General features: G+C 43.5%; 1 protein-coding gene across 2 annotated transcripts; it reads left to right on the top strand.

The window, feature by feature from the left end:
- The first annotated feature begins 713 nt into the window (after positions 1 to 713).
- On the top strand, positions 714 to 25,626 carry mnd1 (meiotic nuclear divisions 1 homolog (S. cerevisiae)). 2 transcript variants are annotated; one of them, XM_046326725.1, is made up of 8 exons: positions 715 to 802; positions 1,773 to 1,838; positions 3,332 to 3,389; positions 5,732 to 5,880; positions 8,030 to 8,104; positions 10,133 to 10,247; positions 23,509 to 23,553; positions 24,632 to 25,626. In XM_046326725.1, exons 1-8 carry the CDS (start codon positions 800 to 802, stop codon positions 24,736 to 24,738), a joined length of 618 nt encoding a protein of 205 aa, XP_046182681.1. In that variant the 5' UTR covers positions 715 to 799; the 3' UTR covers positions 24,739 to 25,626. The 2 variants fall into 2 exon arrangements, with proteins under 2 accessions (XP_046182682.1, XP_046182681.1); XM_046326726.1 differs by lacking the exon at positions 23,509 to 23,553 and having other exon boundaries at positions 714 to 802.
- Positions 25,627 to 25,877: the final 251 nt, after the last annotated feature.

Raw genomic sequence — 25,877 nt, 5'->3', positions numbered from 1 at the left:
AAATTGGTCAAATAAATCCAATGCGTTTCCATGGGCTCATTTTTGACCTAAGCTTGTCGCCTGCCATTCAGCCATTGAGATGGCACATTGTTAGGGCGGAGACATGAGCATCATCATTATATACAAATATTTGAAACATGTTGTCCTTGAAAGATTGAATTGAGGACTGCTTCTTCTGGGGAGTGCCAATATGGCCAATACATCCATCAGCAATCCAGGGTTTATATACATCATTGGAAGTGGTGAAATGCAGGGTGACCCAAACTTGGTCCTGGTGCACGTTTGGATTTTTTGCTCTTGCACAAAACTAGTTGATTCAAATAATCAAAGCTTGATGATGAGTTGGTTATTTGAACCAGCTGTGTAGTGCAACGGCAAAAAAACAACAACTAAATGTTCACGGGGGAGGGGGGCAGGACAGAGCATGGGAAACACCGGGTAGTGGAGGGGTAAAAGCAGTTTACTCACCTTTTTTTTGCCTAACAGTTCACCCACCTCTTGCAGAAAAAAATGCATTGAAAGTATAGGGAACGTTACATTTACCACCTCGACCTGTAATCAGAGTTTTACTCGACACATTATTTTCCCATCACTACATCTCTGATCATAACCATAGTAGACTGTACTGTGTAGGACTGTGTAGTTCTCCTAAACAGCCAACAGATGGCGCCAGGGTATGAGAGGCGAGTGTCATACCCCGCCCTCCCTTCCCTTGTCGACCACCCTTGAACTACCGCGGGAAACTCATTGCTTGCACTGAAGGATAAGCGCGCTCCGTGTAGGTTATTTACATTGCATAATGGTAAGTTAGTTATACCCTTTTTACAGTCAACACCCTTGCTTCATTTGAATGGCACAAGGGCTAACTAGTCAGTTGAAGAAGTTGAACAAGCTAGATAGTCAGTTGAAGAAGCTTTGGCTGAACTCTACAGTAGCGAGCGAAGTATATACTATAGCTAGTTTAGCACACTCAGCTCAAACGAACTAGCATGTATGCTAGCTTGGCATGTCTCTGCTAAAAAAAAACTGTTGCGTCCATATGCTAGCTAGGACTATGTTATGTTATATGTGGGTTGGCGTTTATTTATGTTCACATGCTCCTCCGAGCTCGCCACGGCCCGTCAGCGAAAGTCTGCGAAGCCTAATTTACACGAATATGTCAAGAGGCACATTGTTTATGTGTCTTTTAAGGGGGAGGGGGGGTGCAATGTCAACCCCACCTCTGTTTTTGTAAATCGCTGAGGGATGGAGAGATTTAGGCTAAAAAGCCAAATGTATGTTTGATCCGAAAACGTGGTCGAGAATCTTCGTGTAGATGGTATGAAAAGCTCTGTACACACATGCCGTGTGTCTCTCTGAAATGTTGTAACAATGTGAAGGGGGTATAAACACGAACTTACTTCCATGACAACTTCCTTCACAATAGCGCTGCTCTTCTAAGCGTAAGAAGTATGAAGCCCAAAAGTCTGCTGAGGCAGCATCTCACTAAATGCTGTATAGCCAAATCGGATGCAATGACTGACCATCCATGAGATAAAAATGATAGTTTTAACCATGTGTTGAGGCTATACAGTTTTACAATGTATATTGGGTTCTGATGGGCAATGACAGTTGAACTAAGCTGCTCATGAGGAATGTATATGTTCAATTCTTCAAGAATCAGTGAATGACTTTCAAGAATCAATTTTGAAAGTCCAAATATGTATATACCATTTACAGATTGCCACTTTACGACTGACTTATTCTATTTATTCTATATTTTTGTCTTGCAGTCCAAAAAAAAAGGTCTCAGTCATGAGGAGAAGAGGACACGCATGATGGAGATTTTCTTCGAGACAGTGAGTTAAAGGAATAGTTCACCAAAACAACATTAGTGTCCTTGCTAATCGATCCCATAACGTGAATGGGATTTGTGCCACAAATAAATTAAATGTTAGCATGTGGAAACGGTGCCAGGGAAACTAAAACCAAAGCAGGAATTGCTGTCATACCTTATCTTCTCAATAGACTTCACTACAGCAGGGTTTCCCAAACTCTGTGCACGTTTTGTTTTTTGTCCGAGCTCTTCACAGGTAACTCAAATAATCAACCATTCAGTCTTTGATCATTTGAATCAGTTGTTTGTGTTACAGCAACAAACAAAAAACGTGCACCCCTTGGGGTTTCTGAGGACTGAGTTTGGGAAACTGGCCTACAGGGTAAGGAAACAATGTCATTTTGTTGAACTATCCCTTTAGTAATTTGACACCTATGTCTATTTCATAACACACATGCCGTTTCACTTCAAGCTGTGTATTAAGGTCCAAGAGTATCCATGGAGAGTAGTGTGATTGTGGGAGTTTTGAGTCAGTTGGTGAAACCGGGGGCTGGTTTCGCACTGCAGTTAGAAAGCTGCCGCGGATGCCAGGGTTGGCTATGACACCTGAGCTCAAGTAAACAGACCAAACACAGCACCTTGAGCGTGCCTCCATCTCTCAAACACACACACACACACAGGCTCTCCCTCTAGTGTGAAACACCCTTGGACATGTTGGGGCAGGGAACTTGGTTTCTAAGCTGGGGTTAACCAGTAGAAGAGGTTTTCAGGACGGTACATGCTGTATTGCTGATTCAGAGTAAAGTTAGTTTGAACATGAAATTCTGCCCATGGGAAATATCGGTTCTACGGAGGCTTTTGAAACTGAGCCAAACCCAAAATGCACCCTTTTCACTATTTAGTACCTTTGACCAGAACCCTATAGACCCTGGTCAAAAGTAGCGCACTACATAGGATTAGGGTGCCATGTGCGACGCCGACACACACTGGGGTTGAATAGCGGGAACCAGGTTACCAAGATGTCCCAACCGACCAACTCCATTTTCACCAGTGAACAATAACGGCAAGAAACTGGAAGTCTGCAGTTTGACAAGTCTGCAGGGATTTCCCTGAGTAAACAACCTCTTTGTCGCACTCTTACCGGTCACTTAAAGGTTTAAAACCATAGAAATAGAAATCATTTCTAGGTGTAAAGCATACTTCATATCATGTTTGATCATGTTATAGGCCTATACCGGTTTAGGTATCCTATAACGTTTTCCATGCCCTCTTTGATTTGAAGCAACACCAATAAATGTCTGTTTTCACTGTTTTTTCAAGAAAAGATGTATGTTGACACACTGAATGCATGCATATGGCCTGTAGGTGTTTTATATTATGGCCTAGTTGAAAAAGTAGAGCTTCTAGAGTATTAGTTTAGGACAGCTTGGCAACCTCTCTAACTTGCTCATACATAATATATATATATACTACTATATAGTAGTATGGAGTAGTTTTTTTTGTCTTTCTCACCAGAAAGAGGTGTTTCAGCTGAAGGACATTGAGAAAATCGCCCCCAAGACTAAAGGAATAAGTGAGTAATGATTCATTGAGACGAACCAGATGGATCGTTTTACAAGTGAAACCTGGGACTCGTGATTTATTTTCTATATAAATAAAACATTAAATTAAAACATTTCCCTGCGATGCCAAGGTGCCTTTTCTACTCAGTGACGGCATATGGATCCCAAATCTTTAAGACCGGCCCACTAAAATTCCCAGAGGTCGTTTTCTTCCCCCCTCTTTAATTTAATAGTGTTCATGTTTTTGGGCCGAGCATTCTGCGGATGCTTGAAGTAGTTCCGCGTCATTTTCTTCCCATGAATGTGCGGTCTGTGTCAACACAGAAAGGTGCCCTCATGCACCCATAACAACATAATGGTAAAATGGTCCCGACATCATTGTCTTGGCAACCGAGTCTAGCCCTAACCACTATGATTCATCCCATATTTAGGCTGTAGTATGGAGTGGGACAACACTACTGCCAAAAGGCACTAACTTCTCATAGCAATGATACAGATGAAACGGCCAAGTTTGGGTATGGGCTGAACTGCATTTGCTTGAACACACAATGAACCCTTTACATGTTGCGTGAGTGTGTCTGTGTATATAGAGAGAGAGAACTTCAATGAAAAGTACATGTTTTAAGTGCTGGTCCCATAGAGAAACAAAGCCGTGCTGTTTTGGTACGCACCCAAAAGGGACTTTATTTTCTTTTTTTCCTTTTTTTTATTTTTACAGTGGACGTTACATTAATTTGGGGGAACTTGATCGGGCTGCTCGCGACTGATTGGAATCACATGTTTTTAAAGGCCCTGCTCTGGCATCGGGATGTAGTTACGGGGGCAGGGTGGGAGGGGGGGGGGACTGTGTGATATACACAGCAGTTTATCACACACAGCAGAGAGGGAAGGAGGGAGAGAATGAGAGGGGGAGAAAGGGAGCTAGTGGGAGAGAGTGAGACCAGGGGCCCTCTTTGAATACGTTGAAAATGCATCCATCCTTTTCCTTGATGTGGTTTAATCACTCATTTCAATTCATTGGATTAACGAAACCAAGGATTCAACTACATTGCCTTCCACCAATCCAGCTATGTTATATCAGTGATTATTTGAAGGAATTATATATTTTCAAAAGGCCCCAGGGGAGACAGAGCGAGCGATTGGGGGGGGGGGGGGCAAACGAGCGAGACAGACGAGAAACTAGCAAGTCCAGATGTGCCAGACTATCGAGAAATTTAAGCATGTTTGATAAATGAGGCCCCTGAAATCCTTGTTCCAGAGTTTGCTTGAACAGGGCCCATTAGTTTGATTCTCCCTGCTGCCCAACATCCTCCCAGTACTTAAAGTAGAAATTCAGTGCTTTACATATACACAGTATACTAAGTATAGCTAACGTTTGTAGTGGCTGTTTAGAGAAAACAGAACAATGGATTACAGTTTCTCCTGGCCATAAGACTACTTTCCGGATGTGGAGCCATCTAACTTTAAGTTGTAAAATACTGAACTTTCCCTTTAACACAACTCACTCCAAATCACACCAGATCAACTTTATTAGTGCTACGGCAGAGGAACAGAACAGTCCATGATGTTGGACTATCGCATTTCACCAGCCGCCCTCGTTCCAGATGTAAGAACGTTCTATTATGCTCGGAGGTAACGTTTCCTCTGGGTACAGATCTAGGACCAGCATCCCCTCCCCCAATATATCCTTAATCGCTGTGGGGAAAATGCTAAACTGACACAAAATCAACTTCTAGGGGCAACTTCGTAAGCCCTCTATTATTCTCGGCTGATTTGGGATCAGTTAAGAGAGGGAGGGAATCCACAGAAGAGTCCCGGACCTTATTGTTGTAATGAATGTAAAGCGATTATGTGGCAGATGAGTGGGCTAGGTTTGCATCCCAAATGGCACCCTATTCCTTATTTAGTGTACTACTTTTGACCAGGGGTCATTAGCGCTTTGGTTTAAAGTAGTGCACTATATAGGGATTAGGATGCCATTTGGGATGCAGATATATTCTGGTCTCGGAACATCTGGACCACAGAGTTGGAAGATCGATGCTATATGACGCTGGTTAGTATAATGGGCTTTACTCAGTAATATGACGATTTGAAACAAATCCAGTTGTTTTCTTATGGAGTGTGAATTGATCATTAGGGAACTAGGGCACTAACACATTCCTGGGCTCTACATGAATTCACCTTTCTGTGATTCCTCACATCCTTTTCAGTCGTATTGGAGGAGATGGTCCAAGGTTCCTCCACTCTGACCTTTTTTCTCCAATGGGTCTTGAGAAGGTGAGGACAGAGGATGCGACAAACCCAGGAAAGATTAACTGAGAAAGAGCCCTTGCCTCTCTCCTCCTGTCTGCAGCACCCATGTCAGTGAAGGAGGTTCTCCAGAGTCTGGTGGATGACAACATGGTGGACTGTGAGAGAGTGGGCACCTCCAACTACTACTGGGCCTTCCCCAGCAAGGCCCTGCACGCCCGCAAGCGCAGGTTGGAGGAGCTGGACAAGCAGGTGATTATAACAGGGGTGTATTGTGGTCTGGCGGTCTTAGCCACTGCCTCTAGAGCATACCGCTGCAGCACGGGTTAGAATCCGACTCACTGCTACAGCAACTTTCTTTCCTCTATTTATCCTATCCAATAAATGCTATGTGAGTGGGACTGCCCCCTCAATAGTGTGATCTGTCTTTGTTTCTGGAATTTTGTAACCCTACTGACACCGCGGGGGGGGGTGTATATTGGTTTTCAACAGGGCAAAGTACACGGTCACTCCCCCATCTGACCTCTAACCTTAACCTAATGCTGCAGGTCTACTGGCCTCTCCTCCCCTCCAGTTTTAACAGCTTGCTAGACTTTTTATGGAGTTCACGCTGTGACTCACATGGTTCTTATTACAGAACATCTTAGGCCTATAGACCTCACGTACCAGGATTGTGTCCCAAATAGTACCCTATTCTCTACATAGTGCACTTCTTCTGACCAGGGCCTTATTGGATATACTTAACTAAATAACCATATGTGTCCTGGTCAAAAGTAGTGTACTACATAGAGAATAGGGTGCTATTTGGGATGTAGCCCTTGTCTGCATAGTCTCAAGCCCACAGACAGACCGGTGCATTTCCTATCCCAAATGCATTCTCTGTTCTCAGAGCTGTGGTTAACTGTACTCTGGTTTCTGTAGCTAGCACACCAAGCAGGCATACTTGTTTGCAGTAAAGCATTTGCTTTTATTGTAAGTGGGAGGTAAAGGAATTACTACTACACTCAAACAGGCGATAAGACTTGCCGGTCACATGTTATGTGATCAAAATGTCAATTTGTTCATCAAAATGTACTTTACAAATAATAAAATATTGACTGTGAAGACAAAATTAAAAATGTACTTAGACTGGCTTCGAGGTCTAGAGTTGAGTTTGAGGGGAGCGGTTAAGACCGCTGTCTTCAGAGCACACACACATCCTACCATGTCGGCGTGTGTTCGAAATCCAGCCCACACCCTTCTGGCACAATCTTCTCTCCCATCTTTCCTGTCTTTCTCTCGCTATCTCTATCCCCAACAAAATAACGAATAAGTAAGGAGTACATTTTCAACACAGTATCTTATTTGGTCATGATCACAAGAGGCTCTAGGTTCAGAACCAAAGTAGCCTACATCTAAGACCTAATAGTCTCATTGCAGAGTTGTGGGGGGTTGGCGGACCCGCTATCAGTAGCGGCGATGAAGGTGGTGTGGCTTGTCACAGGCGCCAGTGTCACTTGGTGGTCCTCTCGATAGCATTTCCTCCTGGTGCCACTGATGCGGCCACCGCCGATTTGGAAATGAAACACAGTGGCGTGAATATGTGATGCTTTATCAGTGACTTATTTATATGAGAACCCTCCCGTGTCTTATTCCATAAACAGAGTACAAGGAAGGGGACTGTTTGTTTTGTAGTCTATACAGTTTTAGTAAAATTGTATTTTAATACAATAACTATTGTTTTATCACCGTCTGAACTTTTGAATACAAACCGTTTTAATACGAGTTATGATGTATAAAGAGATGTCAATTAACGTGCCCCAAATGACACCCTGTTTCCTGTGTAGGGACACAGCCCATGCCAATGTGTAAGAATACTAACCAGTGCAAATATTATAGCTGCCAGGTTTTCATACCCGTGTTTACGGTATTACCAGAAGTGCGCACAAGGGGCACTATTTATTTTGACACACAAAACAATATAGGTAACATGTATTTTGATCCAGGAGGGGATTGAATGTCACTGCTGTAACCAAGAAGCTTGATCTTGACATCTCGCTACTTAGCTAGAAAACCAAATGCATAGCTGGAGCCCTGAGCTGGATATCATTTATTTGACACATCTTAGCTGTCTTCTAGTTCTACGTATAAGTAGCACGCACCCCCACAGGTATTGAAAATAATACCGTTGGTATTTCGAAGTACTCCGATATTCATTTTAAATGGTATATCGCCCTAGCCTATGCACAATTTAAGAAATAGATAATGTATGATATTTAGTTATATATATATATATTTTTATATATAAATGTTCGTGATGAGTAGTTTACATGTGTCAAGTTGAAGCCCACAAAACACATTGATGTGAAAATGAAATATGGTGTTAAATTGTGTTCATTCGAGATCTCCTTTCTCGCCATAGCATACCGAGGCGAAACAAAGGAAGATGTCTCTGCAGCAGGCTGTCGACAAAGCAAAAGTAGGACGTGAAGATACAGTAAGTACATTTATGCGCACATGCCAACCTTAAAGGGAAAGAAGGCTGTTTATTATCCTTCATTTCATCACAGAAATTGAGTGTCTTACATTAAGAATTATGAATTTGTTAATGATGAGTGATTTGTTTTCATATTGTAAGTTAAAGGACTAGAATCCACACCAGTGAGAGGGGTAGGTGTGTGTGTTGCATATACTGTGCATTTGGAAAATTATTCAGACCCTTTGACTTTTTCCACATTTACGTTACAGCCTTATTCTATAATGGATTAAATGGTTTCCCCCCCCCCCCCTTCATCAATCTACACACACAAACCCATAATGACAAAGCAAAAAGAGGTTTTTAGAAATGTTTGTTAATAAATTAAGACTAAAAAAATGGATGTGGAGCGTAGCTGCACAGCTATTTTCAGGTCTCTCCAGAGATGTTCAGGTCTGGATTGTGGCTTGGGCCACTCAAGGACATTCAGAGACTTGTCCCGAAGCCACTCCTGCGTTGTCTTGGCTGTGTGCTTAGGGTCGTTGTCCTGTTGGAAGGTGAATCTTCACCCCAGTCTGAGGTCCTGAGCACACTGGAGCAGGATCTCAAGGAGCTCTCTGTACTTTGCTCCATTAATCTTTCCCTTAATCCTGACTAGTCTCCCAGTCCCTGCCTCTGGAAAAAAACATCCCCTCCAAGCATGATGCTGCCACTACCATGCCTCCAGACGTGATGCTTGGCATTCAGTTCAAAGAATTCAATCTTGTTTTCTTCATACCAGAGAATCTTGTTTCTCATGGTCTGAGAGTCCTTTAGGTGCTATTTGGCAAACTCCAAGCGGGCTGCCATGTGGTTTTTACTGGTGGGGTGTTGCAGAGATGGTTGTCCTTCTGGAAGGTTCTCCGATCTCCACAGAGGAACTCTGGAGCTCTGTCAGTGACCATGGGGTTCTTGGTCACCTCCCTAACCGAGGCCCTTCTCCCCCAATTGCTCAGTTTGGCCGGGTGGCCAGCTCTAAGAAGAGCCTTGGTGGTTCCAAACTTCTTCCATTTAAGAATGATGGAGGCCACTGTGTTCTTGGGGACCTTCAATGCTGCAGAAATGTTTTGTTACCCTTCCCCAGATCTGTACCTTGACACAATGCTGTCTTGGAGCTCTACGGACAATTCCTTCGCCCTCATGGCTTGGTTTTTGCTCTGACATGCCCTGTCAACTGTGTGACCTCTATATAGACAGGTGTGTGCCTTTCCAAATCACGTCCAATCAATTAAATTTACCACAGGTGGACTCAATCAAGTTGGAGAAACATCTCAAGGATGATCAATGGAAACAGGCTGCACCTGAGCTCAATTTCGAGTATCATAGCAAAGGATCTGAATACTTATGTACTGTTAATCATATTTATTTCTATAAACCTGTTTTTACATTGTCATTATGGGGTATTGTGTGTAGATTGCTGAGGATTTTTATTTAATCCATTTTAGAATAAGGCTGTAATGTAACAAAATGTGGAAAAAGTCAACGGGTCTAAGTACTTTCCTTAGGCACTGTATGTATTAGCGATTGAGGGGGTCAATAGTTACATTTTGGGATATTATTTTTGACAATGTATTGTTTTGACAATATTGCAATATTGTACCTGCACCAAAACACCTTCCTTCATAGCTGGTTCTCCATCTTCTTTTTAAATTTACATTCCATTTAAGTCATTTAGCAGACGCTCTTATCCAGAGTGACTTACAAATTGGAGCCAATTTTGTTTCCAACACTTCCATTTCCCTGACTGATCAAAATGGCGAGCAATATGTTTGGAACATTGAATTGCAATGAAATCACAGTATTGAATCGCAATACATATAGAATCGTGAGAATTGCAATACATATCATATTGCACCTAAGTGTGGTGATAATATCGTATCGTGAGATACCTGGCAATTCCCTGCCCGAATATGTGTTTGCAGACTTGGTGTGTGTATACTTGTGCATATGTTTGTGTGTGCGTAATGTGTGTGTGTCTGGATTTTCACGTGTTTGTGTCCACCTATAAAGGAGGAGCGGGCCTCTCTTCTAAAGGAGCTGCAGGCTCTGAGGGAGAAGAGGAGTCATCTGAAGTCAAAGCTGGAGAAGAACAGGGAGTGTGACCCAGAAGTGATCGAGGAGATGAGTGAGTACCCTGTAACCAGCCTCTCAAAACAAGGAGGCTGCGTCCCAATAATCAGACCATTTTTTTTCCTGAAGTGTGCTCTCGAAGTGCTCACTCAGGCTCGCAAGCGGCACAGCGGTCTAAGACACGGCATCTCAGTGCTAGAGGTGTCACTACAGACCCTGGTTCGATTCCAGGCTATATCACAACCGGCCGTGATGGGAGTCCCATAGGGCGGCGCACAATTGGCCCAGCGTAGTTAGGGTTTGGCCAGAGTAGGCTGTCATTGTAAATAAGAATGAGTTTTTAACTGCATAGTTAAATAAAAATGTCCCTCCACATGTCAGGCGTTAACTTTTATCTGTACTCTTTTGGTTCTTGAGAAAGAGGCTATTTAGTATTTTATAGGTCATATCAACAATAACTTCTGCTTTAACCACAAGCTCATTTTACCTGTATTTTGAACCTTGCCCCAATTTTGTATATCTTCAAACTTTCGCCATTGTTGAAACCTCCCCATACAAATTAAGTTTGGATTGAATTAATAAAAGGAGGGAATCCAATGAAACATCAGGTGCCTCATGTGGACAGATGGCCGATCCACAGCTGTCCATCAGGCCTTCCTATTAAAAGCCCAGAGGCTGAGGAGAGGCCTGGACAGCATCCAAGAGGGAGAAAGCAATCAAGCAGCCCCATGCCAGTAGCCTACGAGTCCATGCTTAATTCTCAAATCTGGATCTGCTCCAGTGCGTAGAAATAGAATCGATAGATCGAACATGGCTCCAGTCCAGCACAAGGAAATAGGACACTCCTCATGATGGAGTGGAGACGCCTTCAGATTTGTGCACCTTACAGTTGCGTGAGGCATGTTAAAAAAAAGGCAAAGAGCATTCCAAACACAGTCGGTCTACCACTACGGAACATGGCTTTGAATCAGAATCGCCGTTCTATCCCTTTCCAAATCTATGCTTCCCCTCCTTGACTTCTCTGGTTTCAAGTCTTGCTCAGTTTAACCCATCTCTTAAAGTAGAAACTCAGACTAAGCCCATGGCTGTTACTGCGTACACAACATGGCTGACCTCTCGGGCCTGCACGAAACTTAACCGGTCGGGATTAACAGCTTTTAACGGTCTGCCCGTGTCCTGAGTTTATAGACTGTTTATTTTTACACACCTCTCAACTGGTATAGGCACGACAAGCGATTGACTATTTGAAGTCTAAAAAGGAATCGTTGTGGCTTTAGTGTGTGTGTGTGTTTCAGTGTGTGTTTCAGTGTGTGTTTCAGTGTGTGTATATTTGCACTCGTGACTCTCTAAATGTGTGATTGATTTATCTTCTCGTCCTCTCTCCTGTCCCTCGATGCTACGAGGCCTCGCTATAGAGTTGTCAAGCACATGAAGAGTGCTGTCGTTTTAATAGCCCCGACACTGCACTCCACGCTTTCGCTAGTGTCACTGAAGAAGCCGTTACTGTCCAGAGTGACTTAACACACAGACTCTGAACGGAATCTTGGGGAAACAGCTGGCCCCATGTCCATTACAGAGTCCCCTTGGTAAAACAGCCCATTTCTCAATGATGTACTCACAAGGCTAAACCGCCACAACAGCTGTGTGGCTCCCGCGACAGGGAAGTCTTTTCTTTTATGGGTTGAACGGGTCCTCTCCATTTTTGCCTGTGAAATTGCTCTGCACATCAAAATAATAGGCACAGGCGTACCAATGAAGGCCCTAGCAGGTGTGTGGTTTCAAGTTTTGTATTAGTCACATGTACGGGATACACACAGTATACACCGCCCAACGAAACTTGTAGATTACTTCTGCACAATGCATCAATAACAAAGGATGCGAATACGAACAAGGTGAATGAATCAGTAGAATAGAATAAACATTTTAGCACGAGTGCCTTCAGAAAGTATTCACACCCCTTAACGATTTGGCCTTAATGACCATGCAATCTTATCTCTACCCGGCACAGCCAGAAGAGGACTGGTTCCTCTCTAGGTTTCTTCCTAGGTTCCCGCCCTTTCAAGGGAGTTTTCCTAGCCACCATGTTTCTACATCTGCATTGCTTGCTGTTTGGGGTTTTAGGCTGGGTTTCTGTGCAGCACTTTGACATCTGCTGATGTTAAAAGGGCTTTATAAATACATTTGATTGATTGACCCCTTGACTTGTTCCACATCTTGTTACAAAGTGGGATTCAAATGGATTTTGTTGTAATTTTGTCAACAATCTACACAAGACTCAAAGTGAATGAAAAATTGTAACATTTTGTAAAAAGAAATAAGAAAAATAAAATGCATATAATATATATTTATTAGATAAGTATTTAACCCCCAGAGTCAATACATGTTAGAATCACCTTTTGGCAGCGATCACAGCTATGAGTGTTTTTGGGTAAGTCTTTAAGAGCTTTCCACACCTGGATTGTGCACAATATGCCCATTCATTTATTAAAACAATTATTCATCCATTTTCAGGTTTTTCAATAGATTTTCAAGCAGATTTAAGTGAAAACTAACTCGGCCACTCGGGAACAGTAACTGTCTTCTTGGTAAACAACTCCAGTGATTTAGCCTTGTGTTTTAGGTTATCTCGGTGGAGTTGCTGTACCAGGCTGTGATGCAAACAGTATACTCTCGATGTTGCTCCTGTCAAACTCTGTGAGGGCCCTCGGGGACAGGCCGAATTTCTTCAGCATCCTGAGGTTGAAGAGTTGCTGTAGTGCCTTCTTCACAATGGTGTCTGTGGGGTTAGACCATTTCAGCTTCTCTGAGATGTGTACGCCGAGGAATCTGAAGTTATTGACTGCCTCAACGACGGCTCCGTTCATGAGGATGGGAGCTTGTCTTGCCTGGTTCCTCCTGAAGTCCACAATCAGCTCCTTTGTTTTGCTAATGTTGAGGGAGACGTTGTTTACCTGGCACCACGCTGTCGGAGTGCCTACCTCCTCCCTGTAGTCTGTCTCTTCATGTCTATGATCAGGCCTACTACTGTTGTTTCTTCAGCAAACTTGATGATGGAGTTGGAACTACCCATGCAGTTGTGGGTATACAGAGGATACAGGAGGGGACCTTCACCACCTGTGGTCGTTCCGTCAGGAAGTCCAGGACCCAGCTGCATAGGGAGGAGTTCAGACCCAGGGCTGTGAGCTTTATAGGGCACTATGGTATTGAAGGCAGAAGTGTAGTCGATGAGCAGCATCCTCACATATACATCACATACGTATAATCCTTTTGTCCAGGTGGGTAAGGGCTGTGTGCAGTGCAACAGCGATTGCGTCGTCATAGGATCTGTCAGGGTGGTAGGCGAGTTGGAGAGGTTCGAGTGTGTCGGGGAGGGAGGAGGTGATATGGTCTTTGACTAGCCTCTCAAAGCACTTCATGATGACTGAAGTGAGTGCTATTGGTCGGAAGTCATTCAGTTCAATTACTTTCCCTTTCTTGGGCACAGGGTTGATGGCGGACATTTGAAGTAGGTGGGTATAGAGGCCTGAGCTAGGGAGAGATTGAAAATCTCAGAGAACACAACAGCCAGCTGGTCTGCACATGACTTCTGTGAACGGTGGATGTTGCTGAGGGGTGGACGGCTCATAATAATGGATGGCATGTATCAAACGTGCTTTCCCTGAAGCCGTCCTCCCCTCAGCAGCCTCCACTGAAACACTACCTATTAGCAAAGGTGTCGGCAAGAGTTGACGTGCTTGCAGGGATTTGTGGTCTTGCATTACATCTACTTTCAGGCTAATTATAATTTTAGAATCTGAGTAAACAGAGCTGAATATATTGATAAGTCACCTTGTCCGATAGATTTACATGGTTATCAAAATGTCACGCCAGGTTAAGCCTGCACGAAAATCCCCTATGGGAAAAAAAACAATTGGAACCATTTCCCTGTTTGACCGCTAGGTTTTATAAGTATTATGACACCTCCACTATGGGGCTCTATAACAAAGGGGTGGAATACTTATTGACTCAAAGACATTTGAACTTTTCATTTTTAATTATGAAAAACATAATTCCACTTTGACATTATGGGGTATTGTGTGTAGGCCAGTAACCCAAAAAATTCACCTGTTATACAACACAATGTGGAAAAAGTCAAGTAGTGTGAATGCTTTCTGTAGGCACTGTAATGCAGGAAGGCACAAGTTATAGTCCAATATTTACACATGATTGGGGGACAGCTGTTAATTGTACAGTATTTTGTAATCATAATAAGAGTCTGGTGGTAGCAGATGTGTGTGTAGAATGAATGTATGTCTGAGCATGTGCTTGTGCATTGCAACCACTGAAGGTATCCCCATCACTTGTTTGTCTTGACTGGTATCTGAACCCCCCCCACCCCCCCCCCCCCCAAATGGGACTGGAATTGGTTTCTAATTGTGGCCCGTCTAATGTAGCTCCCTGGTGAAAGTGGATGCCGACCGCTCCTCCCCACCGTAGCCCCCACAGCCCGTCCCACGAGCGCTGAAAGACGAGTCCATGGCGAAATGTCAAACCCTCACCCTGTGTGTGTTCTGCTTAAGTCTGAATGATGAGGCGTGAAAGTCGAATAACGCGATCCAAATCCTACAGACGCACGGCACTCCTAGATTCCCCAGATTGATTGATGGAGGGAGGGAGACAGAATAAGCGGGACCTCCCCTATTCTAGTGCCCCCCCGCTAGCGGGTTTACCCACATGTCCTTCGGGAACTGATTGATTCTGGTGACCATTGTCGGCGGTGCGAACCGAAATCCCCGGCGCAGGCGGATGCCAAGGAGGACTCCACCTCCGCCCCTACTGCGTCACCCTTCTCTCTTTCACCACCGTCTCTCTGTCTCCCCCCCGCAGCTGTCTTGTTGCCGGAGGGGCTCCACAAGGCTGGGCATTTATCCCTGCGTACATTTTCAGATAATCGTCTCAGTGTACCCAATGAAACGCTAATTGTATTTCCAAAGCTGCTAGTGGTTCTCGTGAGGTTACAGGACACCGTGTTGTGTCTAGGTTCAAATGGGGTGTGGATTCAGCCTGCAGTGTGTTAAGACCAGGCAACCCTGGACAGTCAGGTTCTGGTCTAGCAGAAGGCTGTGGGCATAGGGGTTAATTTAAGGACCTACTTTTAGACTTGCTATCAAGAGATTTTGACACTTGATACAACGGAGTTGAACTGAATTCATTAATCCCATTTTTACATCGAAGGACTCCAGTCAAGGGATACAAGTAAAACATTAAAAGCAAATAGACTACAAACCTCAGTGGACATTTGTATAATATAAAACCACAGGGTAAAAAAACATGAACATTTATTCTGTACTGTAAATATTATGCAGCTGAGCTAAACTTCGCTGTGTTGGCTCCTACAGGTGAGTTTGCTTTGAGTTAACAATTAGCCCCTAGCACTGAAATCCTCCTATTTGGAGAAGCTTGCTGTTTGAGTTATGTGTAGGCTACTTTCGCACAGATTTCCTGCATTGTGTATCATGCCAACTCTCCAAAAATAATTCCATCTCTGCATAGTCCTCATCCTTGCTTTGATAACTGTTAGGTTCCCCTTGCGCCCTGTGGTCAGTGGGAAGCTGTCCACTCATTTCTACATCACTTCTTTGTGTCTGTCCATCAGACCAATCCAGAATTCCTTGTAAATTCATTCATGCATAAATACCTGCTGTTTACGATCACTAGGCATGCTCCTCTCCTTTAGACAGTCTTGTCGGCTTTGCCCACTGGATTTATTCTCAGTAGAGATTTACATTACATTTACATTTAAGTCATTTAGCAGACGCTCTTATCCAGAGCGACTTACAAATTGGTGCATTCACCTTATGACATCCAGTGGAACAACCACTTTACAATAGTGCATCTAAATATTTTAAGGGGGGTGAGAAGGATTACTTTATCCTATCCTAGGTATTCCTTAAAGAGGTGGGGTTTCAGGTGTCTCCGGAAGGTGGTGATTGACTCCGCTGTCCTGGCGTCGTGAGGGAGTTTGTTCCACCATTGGGGAGCCAGAGCAGCGAACAGTTTTGACTGAGCTGAGCGGGAACTGTACTTCCTCAGTGGTAGGGAGGCGAGCAGGCCAGAGGTGGATGAGAGATGTAGTACACACTGCAGCTGAAATGGCTCCATCCAGAATATTGCTCTTGCACATAGAGCTGAAGATCATCTCTCTCATCTTGCATCTGATCTCTTGGTTGGCTCCTTGATGCCAGGACCATGACCTCTGAGGGTCTCTGTATTAACACGGAGATCCATCATCTTTTCCTATGCCTCACCACTGTCAGCGGTGTCATAGATACTTGGATATCTCCACTACTTATGCCACTGAGTTACAACAACAAAAAAGATCTGCACTGTACTCTTGCATGGTTCTCTCTCTAATTTTATTGCAAAAAATAGCTTTGACCTTTTTGAAAACAATAGCAAAAAAAATTGTATTTTTAATTTCCTCGTATTTTTAAGCAAATGTTCAAAATTACTGAAACTCATTCTTAAAAGCTCATATTTTGTTCAATCATATTCCAATATCCCTGTGACTTCCTAATAGAAAGTTACCTCACTTTCAGGGCTCTCCAGTGTGACCACTTTACTCCCATATGTGCCTTAATATTTGAATGACCAGTAGTTTTGTTATCATCTCTTAAGTGGGGAGACGACTTGGGAGTAGCTGACTCACTTGACTGTTGACGTTGATTGAGGAAACCACCAGTGTTACGGAAAGTAACAGTTTCCAGTTTTTAGAAATGTTAGAAAATCTATTAAATACAGAAATATCTCATTTGCATAAGTGTTCACACCCCTTTGCGATGACACTACAAATTGAGCTCAGGTGCATCCAATTTAATTTGATCATCTTTGAGATGTCACTACAACTTGATTGGAGTACACCTGGCCCTCTGAGCAAAACTGAGCAAATGGGCAAGAAGAACCTTGGTCAGGGAGATGACCAAGAACACAGTGACCACTCTGACAGAACTACAGAGTTCCTTGGCTGAGAAGGGAGAACCTGCCAGAAGGACAACAATCTAAAGCACTTCACCAATCTGGGCTTTATGGGGGAGTGGCCAAACGGAGGCCACTCCTGAGAAAAAGGCACATGACGGCATACCTGGAGTTTGCAAAAAGGCACGTGAAAGACCGGTCATTAGGCAAAAGATTGTGGGCTGATGAGACAAAGTAACTCCTTGGCTTGAATGCGAAGTGCTATGTCTGGAGAAAACCAGGCACAGCTCAACACCCGTCGAACACCATCCCTACCGTGAAGCATGGTGGTGGCAGCATCATGCTATGGGGATGCTTTTCAGCGGCAGGGACTGGGAGACTGGTAAGGATAGAGGGAACAATGAATGGAGCCAAATGCAGGCAAATCCTTGATGAGAACCTGCTTCAGAGTGCAAACGACCTTACACTGGGGGGGTGAAGATTTACATTCCAACTGGACAATGACCAGTTGCAGCAATTTAGCATACAGCTAAAGCCACGCAGGAATGGCTTCAGAACAAGAATATGAAAGTTCTTCAGCGGTCAAGCCAAAGCCCAGACTTGAATCGCATTGAAAATCTGTGGAAATACTTGATTGTTGTTCCCCTGCCGCTCCCCATCTAACTTAACAGAGTTTGAGATATTCTGCAAGGAAGAATGGGAGAAAATCACCAAATCCAGATGTGCCAAGCTGACAGACATACCCAAGATGACTCAAAGCTGTAATTACAGATGACTCAAAGATTCTTCTACGAAATCTATTTAATCTATTTTTATTCAGGCTGTAACACAACAAAATGTGGTATAAGTCATGGGGTATGAATACTTTCTGAAGGCACTGTAAGTACCCCAGCAGTGTTAGGTCATTTTATCTTTGAAAACTCAAACATTGAACAGATCCTTTAAATTCAGCAATACAGTGTCTCCAATGGATGTGTTGAAAGTAAATGGTGTGGTACTTCAAACCCGAAATGTACATGTGAGCCTGCTTTGACTTAGCAGTTGGCCCCTTAGCAATGAGGGGTATGGAGTTTCAGTTATTGATATGCTACTTTCTCACAGATCCAAAGGCGCATTTCACTGCATTGTGTATTATGCCAGCTGGGGCAGAAATAAAAGTCCTTCGCTCCACACAGTCATTTTCCTTGCCCTGATAGCTGTTAGGCTCCCCTTGCGCACTGTGGTCAGTGGGGTGCTGTAAACCCGTTGCCAGGTCCCTTCATCTCGGTCAGTTAGACCAATCCAGAATCCCTTGTCGATGAATGAATAGATAAATGCCTATTCCTCTCTGCTGTTTATGGTCACAAGGTCTGCTCCTCTTCTTAGACGGTTCTGTCTGCACACCTCCCAGGATTTAGGATAAACACTACCCTGACTATCATGAGAGGCAGTAGAAACTGAAACTGAAATATCTCCATTTCCTTTGAGAATATTGCCCTAGCGCAGAGCCCGTAACTGGTCTTTCTCAGCAGAGCAGTGGTTTCTAAAAACACTCACCCAAAAATCATTCCATTATAGTGGACATGGCATGCCTGTGATCCCAGCCAGTAGAAGTATACATAGCAACCCCAGACACACTGCAGCAGCTCTTTTCACTGAGATCTCCGAAACGAGATACTGGTTGTCTCCTTGGGGTGTTTCCCTCTGTCTCAGTGCTGGGGTCAAGGCCTCTGAGGCTGCCTGCACTGCTGTAAGTATTGACAAGATGTTGCTGTAGCTATTTACGCTCCTCTGCCTCACCACTGTCAATGCTGTCTTTTGTTGTCATAGATACTCTGACATCTCCATGTACTACTGATGTCTGGCTGATTCAACCAAAATGTCTACTGCTCTTTTAATACATGTCTCTGATCGGAATGTGTGATGGAACTGTGCGGTGAGGGACTTCCTGTGTTGTACCAGGAAGAGAAAGTCTAAAATATGTGACTGGCTGTAACACGGTTATTGTCAACTTGAGGCGGCCTCCATCAGTATGAGTATTTGAAAAGCCTGTACAGTCACCAAGCTTATGTCCATTTTTACCTGCATTTCCCTTCTTAAAGCTTGAGTAGCTGCAGCACCAGCTATTAGATTTGCTTTCAAGAGATCTTGATACAACTATGGGTTAAACTGAATTTATTTAGTTTATTTTTAACATGTTAAGTATTCAGCCAAGGGGTACAATTCAAACATTAAAAGGAAATAAAGTACTTCAACTGACATTGATAAGACATCCATACAAAACCATTAGGAAAACATTAACAGCACTCAATGCAGTTAAGAAATGCAGCTGAGCCATACATTGCTGGCTTGGTTCTGCTTTGAGTCTGCTTTGAGTTAGGAGTTAGCCACTGGCATGGATGCCTTCCTGTTTTGAGAAGCCAACTTATAACTTTTGTGTATGGGCTGGCTACCATCTCACAGATCCAGAAGTACAATTCACTGCATTCTCCTCTCGGGTAGAGAAATGGGTCCATCACTCTGCATAGTCTTCATCCTTGCCCTGAAAACTCAGGTTCTCCTCTTGACGAGTACCCTGTAGACAGAGTTGTGTCATCCACCAATGTTTATGATCACCAGGTCTGCTTTCCTCCCAGGATATAGTCTCCGTAGAGATGAAGTACAAACTGGAGCTAAAATGTCTCCATCCCAGTTTCTCTAGCCCAGAGATCTTTTCTTGTAGTCTGACAATCACTTTATTATAGTGGACACTCAGGCCTATGATCTCAGCCAGAAGAACAACAGCTCCAGACACACTGCAGCAACTCTGGACGGTCTGGAGTGCTGATCTCCTGCTCGGCTCTCTGGGGTGTTGCCCTTTGTCTCAATGCTGGGATCATGACCCCTGAGGGTGCCTGCACTTCTGTAGACATTAACAAGCTGCTTCTGTATATATTCATATTTACTCTCCTCTGCCTCACCCCCGTCAATGCTGTCTTTTGTTGTCATGGAGATTGAGACCTCTCAGAGTATCTATGTACTACCTATGTCCTTCTGATTCAACCAGAATGTCTTTACTGCTGTCTAGTACATGTCTCTGCCATGTGAATGTGACAGTTCTGTTTAGCTAGGGACTCGGTTGGGGACCTCCTGTTATACCAGGAAGAGAGATGAGTCTATATATGTGACTGGCTGTAGCACAGTTATTTGAAGTTGAGGTGGCCAGATTGTTCTGCCAAAAAGCGGTTGAGGAGTGGGCCTAGCACATTCACATTATTGAAAAGGATGGCAAAAAATACACTAATTATGTACACAGTTTAACTGCCAGAGTGAGACGTCTAACTTTTATTACATTTTTTTTTATTTCACTCGGCAAGTCAGTTAAGAACATATTCTTATTTTACAATGACGGCCTACCCCGGCCAATCCCTCTGACCCGGACAACGCTCAGCCAATTGTGCGCCGCCCTTTGGGATTCCCGATCACGCCGGTTGTGATACAGCCTGGAATCAAACCAGGGTCTGTAGTGATGCCTCTAGCACTCAGATGCAGTGCCTTAGACAGCTGCACCACTCAGGAGTCCAAAACTTCTATCTTCTAACAAGTGTTTCTTCAATAGACCCAAATAGGGTTTAAAAAAGAAACCGTTACCTTTGCTGTCAAAGGTAACATAACTCAGAAAAGCACTGTATGAGTTTACTTTTATTATAATGAACAAAAAATACAAACGCAACATGTGAAGTGTTGGTCCCATGTTTCATGAGCTGAAATAAAAAATCCCAGACATTTTACATATGTAAAAAAAAACTTCTCAAATTTCATGCGCAAATTTGTTTACATCTCTGTTAATAAGCATTTATCTGTTACTAAGATATTCCATCCACCTGACAGGTGTGGCATACCAAGATGCTGATGTAAACAGCAGGACCACTACACAGGTCACACCTTGTGCTGGGGACAAGAAAAGGCTACTCTTAAAATGTGGATCTTTGTCACAACACAATGCCACAGATATCTCAAGTTTTGAGGGAGCATGCAATTGGCATGCTGACTGTAGGAATGTCCACCAGAGCTGTTGCCAGATCATTTGGTTAATTTCTCTACCTTAAGCCACCTCCAACGTTGCTTGAGAGAATTTGGCAGTACGTCCAACTGGCCTCACAGCCGCAAACAACTTGTAACCACGCCAGCCCAGGCCCTTCACATGCGACTTCTTCACCTGCGGGAATGTCTGAGACCAGCCATCCGGATAGCTGATGAAACTGTGGGTTTGCACAACCGAAGAATTTCTGCATAAAGTGTCAGAAATCGTCTCAGGAAGCTCACCTACGTGCAGATACTGACTGGTTTTCTGATCCACACCCCTACTTTTTATTTGATCTGTGACCAATAGATTCATATCTGTATTCCCAGGCATGTGAAATCCATAGGTTAGAGCCTAATTTATTAATTTCAATTGACTTGTATGAACTGTAACTCATTCAAATCTTTGAAATTGCTGCATTTTAATATTTGTGTTCAGTGTAGGTGAAACTCAGAGCAGATTACTTTAAAAACCTGTATCATTCGACACACTCATATACAATTCTAGCCTGAATTAAGAGTTGTTAAAGCTGGACTAGCTCCAGCAGTTTTGAATTGATCTACTCCGCTGCTTGTCTTAACTTGCTATCCTTTTACCAGCATCAGAGAAATCAAGGATCGCGAAACAGAACTCCCTTCCAAAGCACAGCAACTCTTGCCGTTATTGCCAGGGACAACATTTACTCACACAGGCGCTATGGATATACTGTAATTCCGCTATGGACGTTTAATCTTTGTTATAAGTTCAGGGTTTAGTGTTAAGACTGACATAAGCGCTTTGTTTTGGTGTCTTTGTGCTATGATGGCGTGATGCTTTGTAAAGAATAGATTTCAGATAAAGTTGGCGCTGGTCTTTCAGCTTCAATAGGATTGCTTAAGTCAGATGTTTTTGTTTTTCTAGACCAGCGTCAAATCTGTTAGTAATTTGTGTGGACATAAACCTTGACTAATGCTTACTTACATTAAACATTTATGCTTACTTAAACACTTGAGCATTTTTATGCTCACTTTTATTTCTTTGCACATACAACCTTTTCTTGTAAATTTGAGTTGCCATTGAAATCTAGTTGAGCAAGCAAAAGAGGGGAAATGAAATTTGCAATTCAAAGTGCGGCCACTGACATGTTGTCAAGTTTGTTCCCCATAACCCATTTTCGTTTTAGTTTCCTCACTTATTGTTACTCATTTGACCATTTCCCACACAGCCTTTGATTAAACCTGTGTAAGTACGTTGACTTGGACATAGTTACTGTATGTATTCTGTGGTCTCAATGGGTTTGGTTAATTAGTTCTAGTTAAAGAGAGTGAAACGATATAGCTCTGTCCTTTTTCCTGATTGAGCCGTATTGAGTTCTTGTTCTTTGGGGACATAGGCATGTGACTTGCGTGAGAAACCAAAACAACAGGCCACAGAAATAACATTTGGATTTATTTCAGATGGCTGTTGCATTCGTTTCTACAGCAATAGGTACAAGTCACGTTACCCCCTGCCTCAACTTGCTGATCCGAAGCAAGATTTCCTTTCTCTTCTAATAACCACTCATCATATCATCACCTGTGTCAAATCTGATCCAGGAACGGCTCCTTCGAGGGCATCTTTTCCCTGGAGACGGAGGTGTTTCTTGGCTTCCAACGAACAATGCGGCTTTGGCCAAGCTTATGTGGTCCAGCTCCCCCCCTTGGCTGGCGCTCCCGTGCCCCTCTGCCAAGAAATTGGATCCCCAGTGCTGCAATCTTTCTTCGGCGCTAGGCTGGGTAGCATGTTACACTGACATAGCAGATTGATCTGCCATCTCCCCCCGAGCCACGGCTATTCACAAAGGGCTGTAATGGATGGGGCACACAGGGTAACTCTCACTTTGGAATTGAAAGTGGTTGGTGTGCGCTCGAGGTGATGGATTAGCTTGGAAGCGGCGTCACGGCTGGGGAGTCGGACTGCGGGAGGGATTTCTCTGGTCAGAGCATAGGAAAAAGAAACGCACTCCCCCGCATAATATACTGTTCAGCCAAAGGGTTCGACTCCAATTCAAGTAAAACTGGTTTGTGTAGTAGTGTATAAACGTACCCTTTGTTTGCTGTAGTCAAGTGATATATAAGAGTTTTCTACTAAATGCATCGTCTGGTTTCCCAAACCCAGATTACTCCTGGACTAAAATGCATGCTCAATGGTAAATGTCTAGAAAGGGCTTTTTTTCAAAAGTAGGCACTGGGTCAGGGATACCTTCCCTCAATGTATGATTTGTTTATGGTCTTTGTCCAACGTGGCAGACTTTTGCATAAGTACAGTATCTATGTGTTGATGGTAGGTTTGTGTCTTGCAGGAAAGTCCAATGTCACAGCTAAAGAGGCAGTGTCCAGATGGACAGGTAAATCAACTGAAAGACTAACCTGACTAACATGCACAACATGAACAGACTGCTAGACTGTATGGACATTGCACTGGGTTGGATGAGTCAACGTGGTGGAGGCAAAAGCCTCAACTTTTACTGGGCATTTTCACTCAAAACACACACAAGAAATCCAGACAAACGTACAAGTTTTTGTGTGTCATTTCGGAAAAAAATGTTAAAGGGGCGTTTCTCTGGGAATCCCATTCTGTGATGACAAAGGTCTTGTTTGCCATCACAGAAAACAACACCTGAAGGTTCTGAAAACCCAAAGTACCTACTAACTAACTGCAGCCCTACGCACTCCCCATTGTGTGCACTACGTGAACCCGGCAGTAACCTGGCACGACCAGTGACCTCAGGGTGATTATGATCGTGGGGAGGCACTACAGGGAGTTAGGGGCTGCTAGGTGGTGTGTAGTGAGGAGCAGGGTTAGTGTTTACATACTAGCTATCGTGTTGCAGTGGATAACTCCCCTTAATCTACGGCCCTTTCACACTGGGTGAACAAACATATGTATGTGTGTATGTATGCATACACACCACACACACACACTTTCCCTCTCACTATCACACACAGCCTTGCATGCACACACACACCCCAGGGTTCACACCACCACCCACTCTGTAAATACAGTGTCATTACATGACTTTAGCGATTTGAAAGTTATCCGGCCTGGGTTTATTGTTAAGCCCGACAAGTGAACTTAAAAGTGCAATTAGACCTATCCATTGATCCGGCGGACCCCAGGGAGGGAAAGTGCTCTGCTAACCTTCTCATATAGAATCAACATTTACTCACAACAAATCTCCATTTGGCAACATTGAGGTCATGTCAAATGTAAACAATTCTAAGCTATATTTGTTGTTGATCTGTTTGATGAATGATAATGTGGTGCATCAAAGTGAGAACACACCCATATGCGCTGATCCCATTGGTCTAATTTCACTATTTGTCAAATAATTCATTTCACAGTCAGTTTTGAATGAATGGGATCAGTGAGAAATATCACTTGTTAATAAAGTAGTTTTCTAATCATTGTATTTTTGTCTGCAGATAATGTCTTTGCCATCAAGTCGTGGGCCAAGAGGAAGTTTGGTTTCGACGACGGACGCATCGATAAAGCCTTCGGGATACCTGAAGATTTTGATTACATGGACTGACTGCACAATCTGTCATTTTAATTAATTGTTTTTGTTAAATGAGTGACCTCCATTGCACACAATGCAAGTCAAACATGTTACTTTATGTTGAAAGGACACTAAGACCACTCAGGCAAGCCCCCCCAAAAAACAGCCTTATGTTTTCCGTAGTTGACTCGGAGCAGCTGCAATTTTGGCATTCGCTCAGGGCCCTTGCAGGTGCAAATGCTGCTTATGTGGAACCTGAGAAGGCGCTGTGCTAACCTTTGGGCTGTTCCGTGGTGGTGGTGGGGGGGGGGGCTACTTTTGGGACACCTGTTTGCATGAAAATCGAGAGCCCAGAGTCGTTGACGGAAATTAGCTGTGTCCAGCACTTCGACCCCCCCCCCCACACACACACACACACACACACACACAGAAAAAGAGGCAGCACATCAAACACCCATTCAATGTTAAAAATCTAACCTTACCTGATTTAAACAGATGTAAATGAATACAGCCACTCATGTCCCTTATCTCTCTTTTCATAATTTACTTTGACAAAAGAAGCATGTGGCACCAGGACTGACTGAACTTGCCTTATCTCATGTTTAAATCAAAAGAGGGAGAGGGTTGTTGTGGACAAAAGGTGCTTGGTGATTGACAATGCAGTGGTGTGGAGAGTAACGCAAGGAGCACCAAAATACAAAATGGAAGAGCCACTGAAATATCGTTGAATAGGCTGGCTGTACAGTGGGGATATGTTTAGAATTCACAACATTTAGAAGCTCCATAAATTAATAACTCCCTGTAAATGTGCTTTATGGTCTTGTGGTTCTGCAGAGTCTAGACTGAGGTGTTCAGGTTTTGTTGTTGAGAACATAATGGATGATCCATTTCAATAAAGTCTTAGTGTTATGTTTTATCTTACTTAACTGTTGTGTTTTCCACAGGCCTACATGTACCGTAACTGATTTCATATGCCTCGAATTTCCAAGCAACAGGGTGAATGCATCACCTTTCATTTTCTGTCTGAACTGGAATGTGGCGAAAACCTCTCAAACAAAGGGCAGCATTTTTTTCTGCTGTACACCGTGATTTATTCCAATGTGGTATGAGCAAAAAGGGTATATTTGCCGTGAACGGTCCAGAATTACTTTTGTGCTTTTGCTGTCTGTATT

The sequence above is a fragment of the Oncorhynchus gorbuscha genome, linkage group LG24, assembly GCF_021184085.1.
Source record: "Oncorhynchus gorbuscha isolate QuinsamMale2020 ecotype Even-year linkage group LG24, OgorEven_v1.0, whole genome shotgun sequence".
NCBI lineage: Eukaryota > Metazoa > Chordata > Actinopteri > Salmoniformes > Salmonidae > Oncorhynchus > Oncorhynchus gorbuscha.
This window is presented reverse-complemented; position numbering and strand designations above follow the sequence as displayed.

Bases quoted from the DNA above. Each gene is read 5' to 3' on its own strand.
- mnd1 (XM_046326725.1), top strand. The intron at 3,390-5,731 runs GTGAGTAATGAT...TCCTGTCTGCAG, and splicing joins CCCCAAGACTAAAGGAATAA to CACCCATGTCAGTGAAGGAG. The intron at 10,248-23,508 runs GTGAGTACCCTG...TGTGTCTTGCAG, and splicing joins AGAAGTGATCGAGGAGATGA to GAAAGTCCAATGTCACAGCT.